This window comes from Lissotriton helveticus, chromosome 7 (assembly GCF_964261635.1).
Source record: "Lissotriton helveticus chromosome 7, aLisHel1.1, whole genome shotgun sequence".
Taxonomy (NCBI): Eukaryota; Metazoa; Chordata; class Amphibia; order Caudata; family Salamandridae; genus Lissotriton; species Lissotriton helveticus.
This window is the reverse complement of record NC_136068.1, coordinates 176,882,862-176,895,802: the sequence shown is the minus strand read 5'-3', so window position 1 is coordinate 176,895,802 and position 12,941 is coordinate 176,882,862. Positions and strand designations below refer to the sequence as shown.

The window sequence follows — 12,941 nt, the reverse complement described above, 5'->3', positions numbered from 1 at the left end:
TTATAGGATTACTTATTTTTTCTTAATGCGTAATGGAGAAATAGTATTTATTTACTTTTGAGTTAACACCAAGTTAATTTATTAATTTATGACCAAAGCGTAATCTGTCATGCTTTATTCATCCATCTTTGTTTTGTCACTTTCTATATGAGAAGGTGAAACTTTTCTGAATAGTGTTATGATATTTACTAAGCACAATGTTCACCAAAATGTCTCAATGCCTTACCAGAGTCATGTAATGAAAGACGGATACGTCACTTAGGGCTTTAAATGTCTCTTCAAAAAATGTTAAACCAAACACTCAATCTCTCCCAACATTCCAATCAATCACTTATGTAATACGGCCCATGGTGACAGGCCAATCAGCACATTCATGCTTAACACTGGCCACATGTTTGCAGATGCGATTCTGCAACAGGAAAACAAGAACTCATACCCTGGAAGACAGACAGTTACATTTTATACTAATTATATGTACTAGTTGATCCTTTTCTAATCATAAACTGGACATTCAGGCCCAAACATAGTGATAATAATTTAAGTACTACCTTCCTCAACCCAAAACACGTTATCAGTGCTCTCCTATTACAAACTAATCTCTACCACATAGTGTTTGAAAATGTACCCACAACACAACTACCATCAAAGTCATTTAACTTGAGATAGTACATCACTGTAGTAATAAGGCAACCCAAGTGACACCCTCCTGAATAATACTTGATCGCACTAATGTATTTGCGGAATTGTGAAGCACTGTGCAGTGTCCACTGTTCAGCACACTGAAACTATACACAGATGTAATACTTAAAAGAACACAAAAAAATAATTGCTGTTTTAATCTCTCGTACCTTCCGGATATTTGTATGAGTGGGTGATGTCCTCGCACCTGTCGCTGCCAACGCCCTTGGTGCTGATGTTGTTGCCAACATATTTAGTGTTGCAGGAGACTTTTTCCAAATGCCCGTCATCGTGATACAGCCAGACAGCACAGTCTGCATTCACTGCAGCAAAGAAGAGGGCAGAATCGTAGATCAGGTCCACGTCACCCTCCTTGATAGCTTGTACTGGAGTGGGACCACAGCAGAACTTCCCTTGGCAAAGAAACGAGAAAAGATATTTAAACCAATGTACACACCTGATGGGCATTGATGCTGGTTTGAGCCTAGAACACAAATATTAGCGTTGTAGTGGCTGGTGGCTACACATTGAGCGAGATGTTGCTCAAGCAACACTGACTGTTGTCGGTGCAGCTATTGAAGTGTTGTGGTCTATGAATGGTCATCTGCTCACTCCTGGCGCTGTTGCGATCCTCTGAACTAAAAGAGCATAATACTTCTGAAAAGATGCACTGAAGTCAAATTTAAGGAGTGCTTACCACATGCACATCTCCAATGACTATTAAGCTTTGTGGTATCAGAATTGGGGTGATGGAACCCTGCGGCTGGGCTTCAATGGATAAACTGAACTATGAAGCTGCAAGGTCTTCTACACAGTGCGAGACCACAAAGAGAGGAAGGACTCTTAAATTCAATATACAGTGAAAGACCACAAAGTGAGTAAGAGTTGTTAAATCCATACACACTATACAGTGTGAGACCACAAAGAGTGGAAGGGCTATTAAATTCAATATACAGTGAAAGACCACAAAGTGAGTAAGAGTTGTTAAATCCATACACACTATACAGTGAGAGACCACAAGGCCTAGTAAATCCAGTGCATACTACATGGTGAGAGACCACAAAGAGTGGAAGGGCTATTAAATTCAATATACAGTGAAAGACCACAAAGTGAGTAAGAGTTGTTAAATCCATACACACTATACAGTGAGAGACCACAAGGCCTAGTAAATCCAGTGCATACTACATGGTGAGAGACCACAAAGAGAGGAAGGGCTATTAAATCCAATACAGCCATTGGGTTTACCATGCAGTGCAACACACACAAAAATACAAAAAGAATGTAACAAAATCAAAGAACTGAACCGCCTTTTTTGTTTTCTTTATATAATCTTTGATTGGGATGCGCTTGTACTAGTGAGAAAGAACAACTCATTTCACTTGACTATGAAACCTTATTGGTATTGAAACATTTTACAGATGCAGGATTTCATTGTAAGACTTTTTGTAAAGTTTAGCTAAGTTTTGGCGAAGCCTCCGGTCGGGTTTAATGTGGTAGCACATTTAAATACAGCCGTGCACAAATGTCTATCTGTGCAACCGCTTCTATGTCAGAATATCGATCAAAAGAATACAGGCACGAAAAAATTATAGCTGGAATATCGATGACCAAAATATTGTGGAGTTAAGTATATATTCAAACGCAAAGAGCCCAACAAGTGAGGTGCCACACACGAACATACAATATCCTTCTTTATTTGGTAGGTTGCAGGGACAAACAGCAACACCTCTGCCGCAGGCATTGTAACCAAACATGTTTCGGGCTTCCTAGCCCTTTCTCACTGGTTTTCAGGAGGCACAGCTGACAAGTCTTGCGCTGCTATTGCAGGGATGATTTATAGTGCCGCCCCCTGGGCGAATACTTGCACAGCATTGTGGTCCTAGTAGTGTTTTTTCCGGGTTCCACAGTGGAAAACAGCACAGCCCCTCGATAATTTGAGTCCTCTAGTAGGATGCTGAAAGAGGTAACACTGGGTCCCTGCAAATGAACCAAACCAAATACGGTCACATCGTTCCTTGCACACTGTGATGATCACAACGCGCTGGAGCCGCTCGTCCGCGGCGGGGCACCTCGCGACCCTGTCGGGGCCACCATATATCCAAACGCGAAGAGCCCGACAAGTGAGGTGCCACACACAACCCTGCAATATCCTTCTTTATTTGGTAGGTTGCAGGGACAAACAGCATCGCCTCTGCCGCAAGCATTGTAACCAAACATGTTTCGGGCTTCCTAGCCCTTGCTCACTGGTTTTCGGGAGGCACAGCTGACAAGTCTTGCGCTGCTCTTGCAGCTATGATTTATAGTCCCGCCACATGGGCGTATACTTAAGTATATATTGGTAGGTACATATTTCCTGTTCTTAACTTCATATTTATGTAGCTTGATGATATATATGTCGAGGCACGTGAATGTGAAGATGGGTATAGTGTACCTACACTTCCTAATTACTTAGTGTTGATATTTTAATCGTCGATATTTTGGCAGCCTAATATTAAGTATTATTTTACCAAACTATGATGCCAGCCGCTTTCTCAGCTTTAAATGCTCTTGCTCGGGTTTTTATTCCCCTAACATGAGATGCCTTGAAGCTGTTTACACAGTTGGACTGCAAAACATTGTCTGTGCAATTTTGTGGATGCCTTTGTTTGCATATGCATTAGCTCCTTAAAGCCAGACTGATTGGCTTTGGTTATTCAAAACACTACAAAATAAGTAGACTACGGCAGTGGTAGGCAATATAAATTAAAAGTGATTGACTTGTGTATAAATGTCAAGTATGATAGAGAATTCTTTGAGTGTACTTTACAGAAAATAAAATAGTTCAATGCAAGCATTTCATTTGAGGCACAATAATAAAAAAACAGCCAATAGAATGTATTCAAGGAGAACTACTCCTGTGAGTGGACAAAGCCAAAACCCGCTCTCTGCATATTAGTAACCAGAGATCCACGAGACTGCTGTGCTCTCCAGCCAGATCTAAACAACAGTTAAACATGCACATTCCTAGCAGCCAAAATATTTTGGAATTCCAGTTTTTTCCCCTCACCTTCTTAAATGCCCTTAATGCTGAGCTATCTTAGAGACATTACCTCCATTTTTTTCCTGAGGTGTGGCATCCAGAGCCTGCCACCCATCATATCCAACGGGGAGGTCTTTACGCATCATCCAGCACTCATTCCAGATATGAAAATTCCTGTGAATGGCATTGGCAGTTATTTATGTAAAGAAAAAATGCAAAACATACTTCCTAACTCAACTTCAAACTGTGTAGTTCTGTACCCGTAAACACTCAACAATCCTATTCTTTGAGGTAAGGAATTGCTTGGCCGTCAACCACTGAGCAATCCAATTTTGTATATTTACTGTGGCCAGGCTCATGGTTCTTCCACAGAGGCTGCCATGTGACTGACACCTACTGAGGCCACTATAGACCATTAGATCCTCTCAAAGGGACTGCAAGAGAGGCAGGAAAAACAAGTGGATCTAGAGAAGGTGGAAGAGAAGGAAACTAAGACGGCAGGGGAGCATAGATACACAAAGGCTGAAGGCCTGACATGGGAAATCAAAACTGCAGTTGCTGCAAGGTAGGCAATCAGGAATCTGATTAGATATGGCGAAACAGGAAATATTGACCTGCCATGGAGGCCTCTGGGAAAAATGTTATTGGGTGTCATTACATATGAGCCTGTTTGCAAATCTACCAGTCACAACTTTTACATACTGGCACTCTGGAGAATTATTATTCTTTCTACGATGACTTACACCTGTCTAAGTGTTTACAATATGTACAGAGTCCATATTCTCTATGCACATACAGAATGTTAAAATTTGCGGGTGTGCCCTGTATATGTCAAGGACAGTTCTTCTGTTCTCTACAATTGTACATTGTATCTTTTTTATTATTTATTGTGTATGTGTTTTTAGATGCTCTTATTACCAAAATTGCACTTTTAGTGTATGTTTTATAAATTGTGCTTTTATGGGTGGTTTGCCAGCCGAATAAAGTTGACTGATTGATTGATTGAGTCGATAGTCTCTCTTAAATAAGTGACACTCAATTACAGAGGGACAATAGTTCAATGATGACATTCAGAAAACAAAAAGTTTCATCAATGGCAGCTTGTACCTTGGACTCAACACATCAGATGATTGAATAGATTTATTTTTATTCTAATACGTCAATCCCTCACTGATTTCCCCCCCTTTGTCATTTAATGGGAGAGGTGTGGCGCAGCAGCCAGAGCGACTGACTCCCGAGCACGGGGCTCGCGGTTTGAGCCCCGGTGCTAGCTGCAGCTCAGCATCAGGTGCCTGGGCAATAGCTCACTTAATCTCCCCGATGGCCCCACACGCCTGGATACCCTTAGGGGTGATAAGTCGCGCTTTATAAATCTAGAATTATTTAGTATTATTGCTTATCTTTTCATGTAGCCATTTAATTGATAGCTTTCCTCACCATATACTGTTATTCCTGCCTTTATTGATTTTTGCACCATGTTCATCATAGTATTCGTTCACCACTAAGTTCCCCTCTGCGTCGTTTGCCGAGTTGAAGTTTGTGACCACTCTGGTCGGAATACCGAGACATCGCAACACTGTTAAGGCAATCAGATATGGAAAACATTTAGATTCATTAATTGGACACTTCTGATACAATTAGTCAATAAATAGAAAACACCTAAAAAAATATGATTAATATAGAAAACACCTAAAAAAAATATGATTAATAGTTTAGTAAATAACTAAAACCCACAAAAACTTTTTAAAATAAAAAAAAAGTTGTGGACCTCATATTGAATCAAGATATATAATACATTTCTACAATATCGGTGACACAAAGTAGACTGAAGAAAATAATTAGAATACTGATTGGAGGGGCAGAAGAAAGAAGTAAGTTACAGATCATACGGCAGCTACAGCAGCAGAAAAAAGTGATGCTAGGCGAGATACAACCTTTATTGGGTAAACTAAATTTTGCCACCAGAGTAATCCCCCCAGGGAACCATTCGCCAGACACCTGGCTGACTAGGGGTATGTCACAGAAAGACCACAGGGTGTGCCTTACACAGGCGGTGAAGGAAGACTTGGGGCAGTGAGACACTTTTTTGGCCAGTTTCAACGGTACATTCATGTGGCAGGAACCCTGGGTGCGGGGTTTGGGGCCATCCTGGGGACAGTATGGGTATCGGCTAAATGGCCAGACAGCTGGAGCCAGAGTGGACTCGCAGGCAACAACACATTGTTAGAACTTTTACCAATCGGCAGATCACCCTACGGTCAGACAACCATGCGGGGGTACAGTCAATCAACTTAGGAATAGCAAGTGCCCAGCGGTGGTCAAACTACTGTGGAAGTTAGTCGGTTGCCAACTGACTGCGAACATAGCCATTAGGTCAAGACTCATTACGGGTCTGGACAACTCAATAGCTGACTCGATTTCTCGTTTTCAGTGGGGCAGGTTCAGGGAGCTGATGCCGAACGCGGACCAAGCAATGACTCCAATGCCAGAAGAGCTATGGGAATTGGTGGGCACCGGATAAAGACATTGTTGGACCAAGCAATTGCCCCCAAGATGGAGAAACGATATCGTAAGTGCAAAGCAACCATCATTGACATAACAGGCTCTGTGGGGTGCTGGTTGTTAGTCCGGAAGAGGTAACAACATTCATAGACTGGGCATTCCAGAGCGGGAAACCCAGATCGCGGTCACCTATTACTCCAAACCGGCAACGGGGGTGGACCCTATGGGGCATTCTTCTGCAGAATGGCTATGAAAGGCTGGGAGAGAAAACAGCCCACGACTAGGGAAAGGAGGAAACCCATTGATTTTACAGTCCTAAAGAAGGCAATTTGTGCATTAGCAGAAATATGCACTGGGGAGCACTGGGGAGCATGAGCTGAAGTTATTCAGGGCAGCATTTGTACTGGCTTACTTCGGGCGTACAGGATCAGAGAGTTAATTGCCCCAAAGAAAGGGAACCCGGGGACAGCATGCATATGCAGGACTGACCTCCACATGAGGGTGGGACACATGGTAATCCACTTGCACCGATCAAAAACAGAGCAGGCTGGCAAAGGGAAATACACCAGGATTGAGTGTATCATCCAGTACTACGTGCGACAAGTGGGGCAGGAGCTTGCCTCAGCTGGTTTCAGTTTATATCGGTTATGCGGAGGTCACAGGAGAAGGTGGGTTTTACACCAGGGGAATTGGGGTCACACTCCTTCCGAATAAGGGCTACAACGGCGGCAGACCTGGGGTTTGGCTCTGAACAAATCAAGACGGTGGGGCGATGGGCATCGAGCGCCTTTAAAAGATACATACGCCCCACGGTGTACTGAGTTTTGCTTTTAACCCTCCTCCATCTAGATCCATCAGAAGGTCGCAAGAAAGTATGGATCGTGTGTCACTCGTACATAGCCAGGGCACAACAGAAGCGGTGGCACAGCAAGAATTCAGAGGGATCTGGCTCCGTAACATGGAAGTGACATGGCTAGGACAATCAGGCATGAAATGGGACCAGCTGCTGCCCGTGGTGCAAAGGGCGCTGCGGGAGGGCAATGAGCCGGACGCAGTAATGGTTCACTTGTGGGGTAATGACCTAGCAGCCATTGGGAGGAGAGGGCTACTGGAAAAAATTATCACGGACTTAGCCTCAGTAGCAAAGTTAATCCGCCCAGGGCATGGAGGGGAGCCATAAACCAGGGTGCAGTTGAAAAGTCCAGATGGAAACTGAACATCACCGTGGCAAAAATATGCAGGGCCTACAGCTGGGGTTTCGTAAGGCATGGGCTATTTAATCTGAGGACTCCGGGCTATCACTTGGAGGATGGGATGCACCTAACAGGGGTAGGCATGAACATGTTCATACTGAACATAGTGGGGGTTCTGGAGCAACTGGGTTTTTCTTGAGCGGGTGTAGGGAGGCAGCGAAGGGGGGAGCTGCTTACGATTGTTGAAAAATCGGCAGCATTGTGGAAGAAACCCAGAAAAAGAACCAAAGGGGAAAGTACCATAGGTAGAAGAGCCACTCACACGGTGTCCTTGGGGTTCCTAACGGCAGGGACATAGGGTGAGCAGATGACAACACACAGCCACAGGCAGAGTAGAAGAAATGCTCGCACAGTGTCCTTGTGATGCCACACGGCAGGGGCACGGAGGAGCAGACGAGTGACCAGTCAGTGTCCAAGGCAAGCGTAACAGCACTTGCAGCCGGTCTTAACGGACGCCCACAAAAATCGGTAGTAAGGGAGGCCTGGAACCGCGAACGCTGAAACCTTGCATAGGGGGCACCTCGAACAAAGATAGTGCTGTCATAAAAAATGACAACGCCAAGCATGGGAAATCAATGCATGTTGTATATTGACATGGAGGTATATGAATGACCAACCAATGAGTTGTGAGATGTATAATCCATGTGTGAAACAAACTGTAGCCTTTCTATGTACCATATCATGTTGTCACTAGAATGATTTATCGGGGGAAGGGACGCATGTGGGTAGGGCACTAAGATGAAAGGGGTGAAATTTCCCCTTGGGCGGGGTTTTCAAAAACACAAGTTTTCAAGTGACGTCTGAACTGAGATAAGGGTTTTTTCAATGCATAAACTATCTGGAAGAGAATTCCATTGTTTTGTAGCACACGCCGAGAAGCTGTGTCCACGAATTATAATCTTACCGAATCTGGAAATAAACTATACGTTTAGTGACGAGGAGTGGAGAGTTCTTCTAGAAAATAACATTGTGTCTTTGATAGAACCGGGTGCGTCAATTAACAATGACTTAGGCGTTATGCACAGCGCTTTGGTATGATTTTGAGCCTTTCGGAAGCCAATGTAATTCTGTTAAATTCGGGCTTGTAAAATTGTTAATCTTGGCTCACCCTCACACTACACCTGTTATTTTGTTTTGCTCCGCCCTTTCTTTCAATATTTCATCCCTCCAAGTGCAAATGTTTTTGCAAATGGCACAAGATTTTGAGGAATTTCTTAGGTGGTCAATAGTGCCATATAGACCTTTTTTTATTCAGCAAATAGTTCATTTTAAGCAGGCAGGAGGCCACTATACGTGATTCTGGAGAGGAGGAAGGCGCAATGTTGTCACAATATCTCTTTTGCCAGTCATAAATCCTAAATCCATTAACAGCTTCCAAGATCCCAAGGAGAACAATCAAAGGATTTAGTACCAACTTCCTTAGCTAAAATGCCCCCACATCCACCAGTAAATCTACTATTTCTGGACAATTCCTGGCCAAATGCATTAGTTCCCGTCCACACCATGACCTCGGTGCAAACACAAGGAGATGATGGAGGGAGTGCTGAAACTTTTCAGACACTCACTCCCAGTCACAGATCTGGGTTGAATCCATGACCTCGCCACACATTTCTAACATATCAGTGATGTTATCAGACCCATATAACATAGCCTAGTACATCATTATTTGTTTTATTGTTATTTTAATGTCATTCCCTCGCTAATTTCCCCCCTCCTTCATTTTAATCTTCTCTAACTCGCTCATTGAAACACTCCTTAAATATGCATTTTTTAATTATTATGTAATTCATTTGATTAATTATACAATTATGTATTCAAAATATATAATTATCTAGTCATTATGTAATTAGCAAGTATGTATTTATGTAGTTCTACCTACATGTACATATTCATGTAGTCATCATGTACTCACTTGTACATATTTATTACCTCACTTTTCCTGTTTATAGGTAACTCACTTATTCACTCACTCACCCATTTTTCTTGGACTGATTCTTTCCTCACTCCTGATTCCAAGCTAACAAGCTGTGGGTGTGGATGGCTCTTCTTTCCATCGAAATTCTCCGGGTGACGTTAGCCCAGGGAACACAGGAGATTGGGTGACAGAAGTAAATATTACTCGGGTACCAACTGAGATGAGCTGGGGGAGTAGATTCGAGCCAGTGGGGTCGGAGTATGATGGGTGCAAAAGCTGACTGTGATGCCACCGGCTGTCTGGGCTGGTGGTGGGTCTGTCTTAGTTCAACTCATGGCATATTCCTTTCCACTGTGTCCTCATTGTCTTGCAGAATAAAATTACTATTCGGGCCTTATTTTGAGCTTGGGCTGCAGATTTTCTTTCTCCATTGGGGCACATTTTCCACCTTTGCCAATATATCCTTTAGATTTAGTGTTTACTGCCAAGGCAGGAGAGGTTTCTTCTCCAGTGTCCACCATGGGAGGTGCCACTTTGAGAAACTCTAACGCAGATCCATTAATTCTCCTACACGTGGATCGGGCGGCTGATTCTTCACCATTTTTGAATGAGTTATCCCCCTATTGGGCGTGGTGGAAGAGTTTCTTCGGCTGAAGATTGCTATCTACCAAGCATTAAATCGTGGGAATATACCACCGGAGGAGGGGACAGTAAAGTCCAGATGTATCAAAGGGATTTACCCATTCTGTGTCTATTGAAAAATGTGTTCCTACATATGGCCCTAAATCTACAGTTTTTTAGCAGGATTCGTGATATTAGTTTCATCTAAATTAGGCACTTTCTACCACTTCAGCGAGTAGTTGTGACGCAGTCGTCGCTACGCACATTACAAGGAGTGCTTTTAGATCTCATGCTTTAAAAAGACTGGTTTCTTTGCCGAGGAAGCTCAGAGCTTGGTGAGGCAAAGGGCAGGGCACTGATCACTTGCAGTTGCAGCAAGAGAGTCCTAATTCAGAAGGAGAGCAACCCTGGAGGCTTGGTGTAGTTGGCTTACCAGGCATGTGCCTGATGCTGTTAAGACCAATTCACCCTTGTATCATCATAGAGAGACCCTGGTGCTCTGCATATCCAGTTCCTTTCCAGGTTTGACTCCACTGACCACTTAGGTGATGTAAATAAGTTATATGAACATCGTGTAACCTGTGCAACGCAATTTTACTCTCCATCTCTGTAGGAAAGTGGAATATTATGTGTTATGGATGGGAAGCCTTACCATGTAATATTTTCATAATACTCCAAAGATGGTGCTTGGATTCCCACTAATAAAGCCTTAGCTCAGTCCTGGAAGTGTGGCAAAGACCAGTCATGTGTTAAGCTTTTTACAGTACCGTATTGGTTCATACGTAATCGACACAACTCAATAGAAATTCAACACCAATTTATAAAGATAGAGTGTATTTCTATCCTAATTTAGACATCAAAATGAAGAAAATAGCATAGATATAACCTGAGTTATGTATTTTAAAAGTAATATAAAGTCAAGCCGTAAAATACAGTGAGATAGTAATATTGCGGTCAATGGCAAAAATTACTTGTGACAATTGGTCAATTAGGAGTCAAGTTGCCATCGCGGCGTAAAGATGGTGGGGGTTCCAGGACCAGGCCCCAGCAGTCAGTTCAATATTAAATAGCCCATTGAGTCCAGGTGCAGAGATGTCTTGGCTGTCCTTGGTGCTTAACTGGACCAGCGGTAAAGTTTCTTTTACCACTGGGACGGTGCTGCTGAAAAGAAAATGCAAAATCACAAGAGGGGGTCATTTCTGACATCAGTCGCAGGTGTTGTGGAATGCCCTCTTAATGCAGCATCGAGTAAAGGGCCGGTTAGCGGGCTGGTGACCAACAATCCTAGGTAGCGTTAAGCACAGTGAAAGTTTTCTGGAAAATCACTGGGTCTGGGGGAGTGACATAGTGGCCTGAAACTTCGGGGCAGGCAAGACTACAACTCTCACAATGTACTGGGTCATCTGGGTTTGGGCGATCCCACAGAGGGCTCGATAGCCAGCGATTCTTAGGATCTAGAGAGTGTTTTTACCTGCTGTTTGCATGGGACTAGTCCCACCAGCCCAAGTTAGACTGAAGGTTCTTCTAGCTTCAACAGGGGTCCCACTGCCAGAGAGTGCTGAGTTTTAGGCAAGGACGAAGGCCGTTTATTCGGTTCCAGGTCTGTTGCCTCAGGGACACAGTATCCCTCTTTTGCTTTGGTGCAGTGGGCAAAGTCCTGCTGTCGGCAACACAAGTCTCTTCATAGTCCTTCCTTGAAGTAAGGTTTTCAGATCTGAAGTTCTGGTGTCAGGGGGTCCCTTAAATGCTATATTTGGGCAGTTAGGGGTGTAGGAGCTAATAGCCAATGGGGCAAATCGTCCCTGCGCTACTCCGTCCCTGAGGTGACCATATCTTGTGGTGTAGGTCACCTTTTATACCCAGAAGACACTATTCCTGCCCTTATAAATATGTCAGAAGTCAATTTTTGGTGTACAGATAAGCCTGTCCACCCTTTAGGTGGGGTCAGCTTTCCTGGATGTTTACACCTCCTGAATATCTAATTTCCTACCTTGCCACCCAAGCACGCCCGGGGCAAAGGGAGGGCTGTGTCCTCCTCAGGCGGACAGCCCAGATGCATATCAGAGGCGGTGCAGCCTCTGAAGTTCATAGCTCTAAGGTGTCCATTCCCTATCCTGCTGGGGAGGAGGGATGTGTGACCTCATTCCTGCCCAGCCTTTGTTGCTGACTCCTGAAAGTGATCACACTGCTGCACAGGAGGTCAGCATCCTACCTTGGCTGCGGCAGGCGCGGGAAAGCGCGGGCTGGTCAGCATGCCAACTGACCTGGACACCAGATTCGGGTTAGGGGAGAGAAGGCACGTTGTTTGACACCAAACGCGATATATTTAGGTGGTACCATAATGGAGCTCACAACCCGGGTCTGCCCAGGTGCAAGTTCCATGTTATCCTATGGACCACCTATGACTTTTAGTGTACTTTAATGGTAAAGACACGATAGAGACATATAAGCTTAGACTTACATGTCTACACTCTTAATATACTGCACCCTGCCTCCTGGGCACAGGAGGCCTTCTCTAAGGGTGACTGACATAAACTGAAAGCAGTGCATTTGACTGTACCACACATAGTGAGGGCACAGTTGCCTTTCAGCAGTGTGCACTACTCCTGCTGTCTGCAATGGCAGGCCTGCTTTAGTAGTTTGCTTATGTCAAACAGGGTGGCACAAAACCCTGCTGCAGCCCTGGGGACACCTTTACCACCTATGGCCTGGGTACACCTGGTACCATATACTAGGGACGTATAAGGGGGTAAAGTATCTGACAATTGGGAGTGCCAATTCACACATACCAATTTTAGGGAGTGAGCACTGGCACTGGAGACTGTGTAGCAGGCTTTAGAGCACTGACAGAGTAAAAAAACAGCATCTAGTAGTCCAAATGGAGGCAAAAAGTAAGTCGAAATCTGCAAAAATTAGTTTTCTTGCAATCTCTTTTAAATACGGCGCTTTAACA

At 44.0% G+C, this 12,941-nt stretch overlaps 1 protein-coding gene across 2 annotated transcripts in view; it reads right to left on the bottom strand.

The window, feature by feature from the left end:
- LOC144768307 (protein 4.2-like) overlaps positions 1 to 12,941 on the bottom strand; it is a 50,185-nt gene that overhangs the window by 14,632 nt on the left and 22,612 nt on the right. For both annotated transcript variants that reach the window (XM_078651881.1, XM_078651882.1), the window contains exons 7-9: positions 5,135 to 5,273; positions 3,768 to 3,871; positions 849 to 1,091 (exon numbers count right to left, since the gene is read on the bottom strand). In XM_078651881.1, the coding sequence (XP_078508007.1) occupies positions 849 to 1,091; positions 3,768 to 3,871; positions 5,135 to 5,273 (486 nt within the window). The remainder of the gene's footprint in view (positions 1 to 848; positions 1,092 to 3,767; positions 3,872 to 5,134; positions 5,274 to 12,941) is intronic.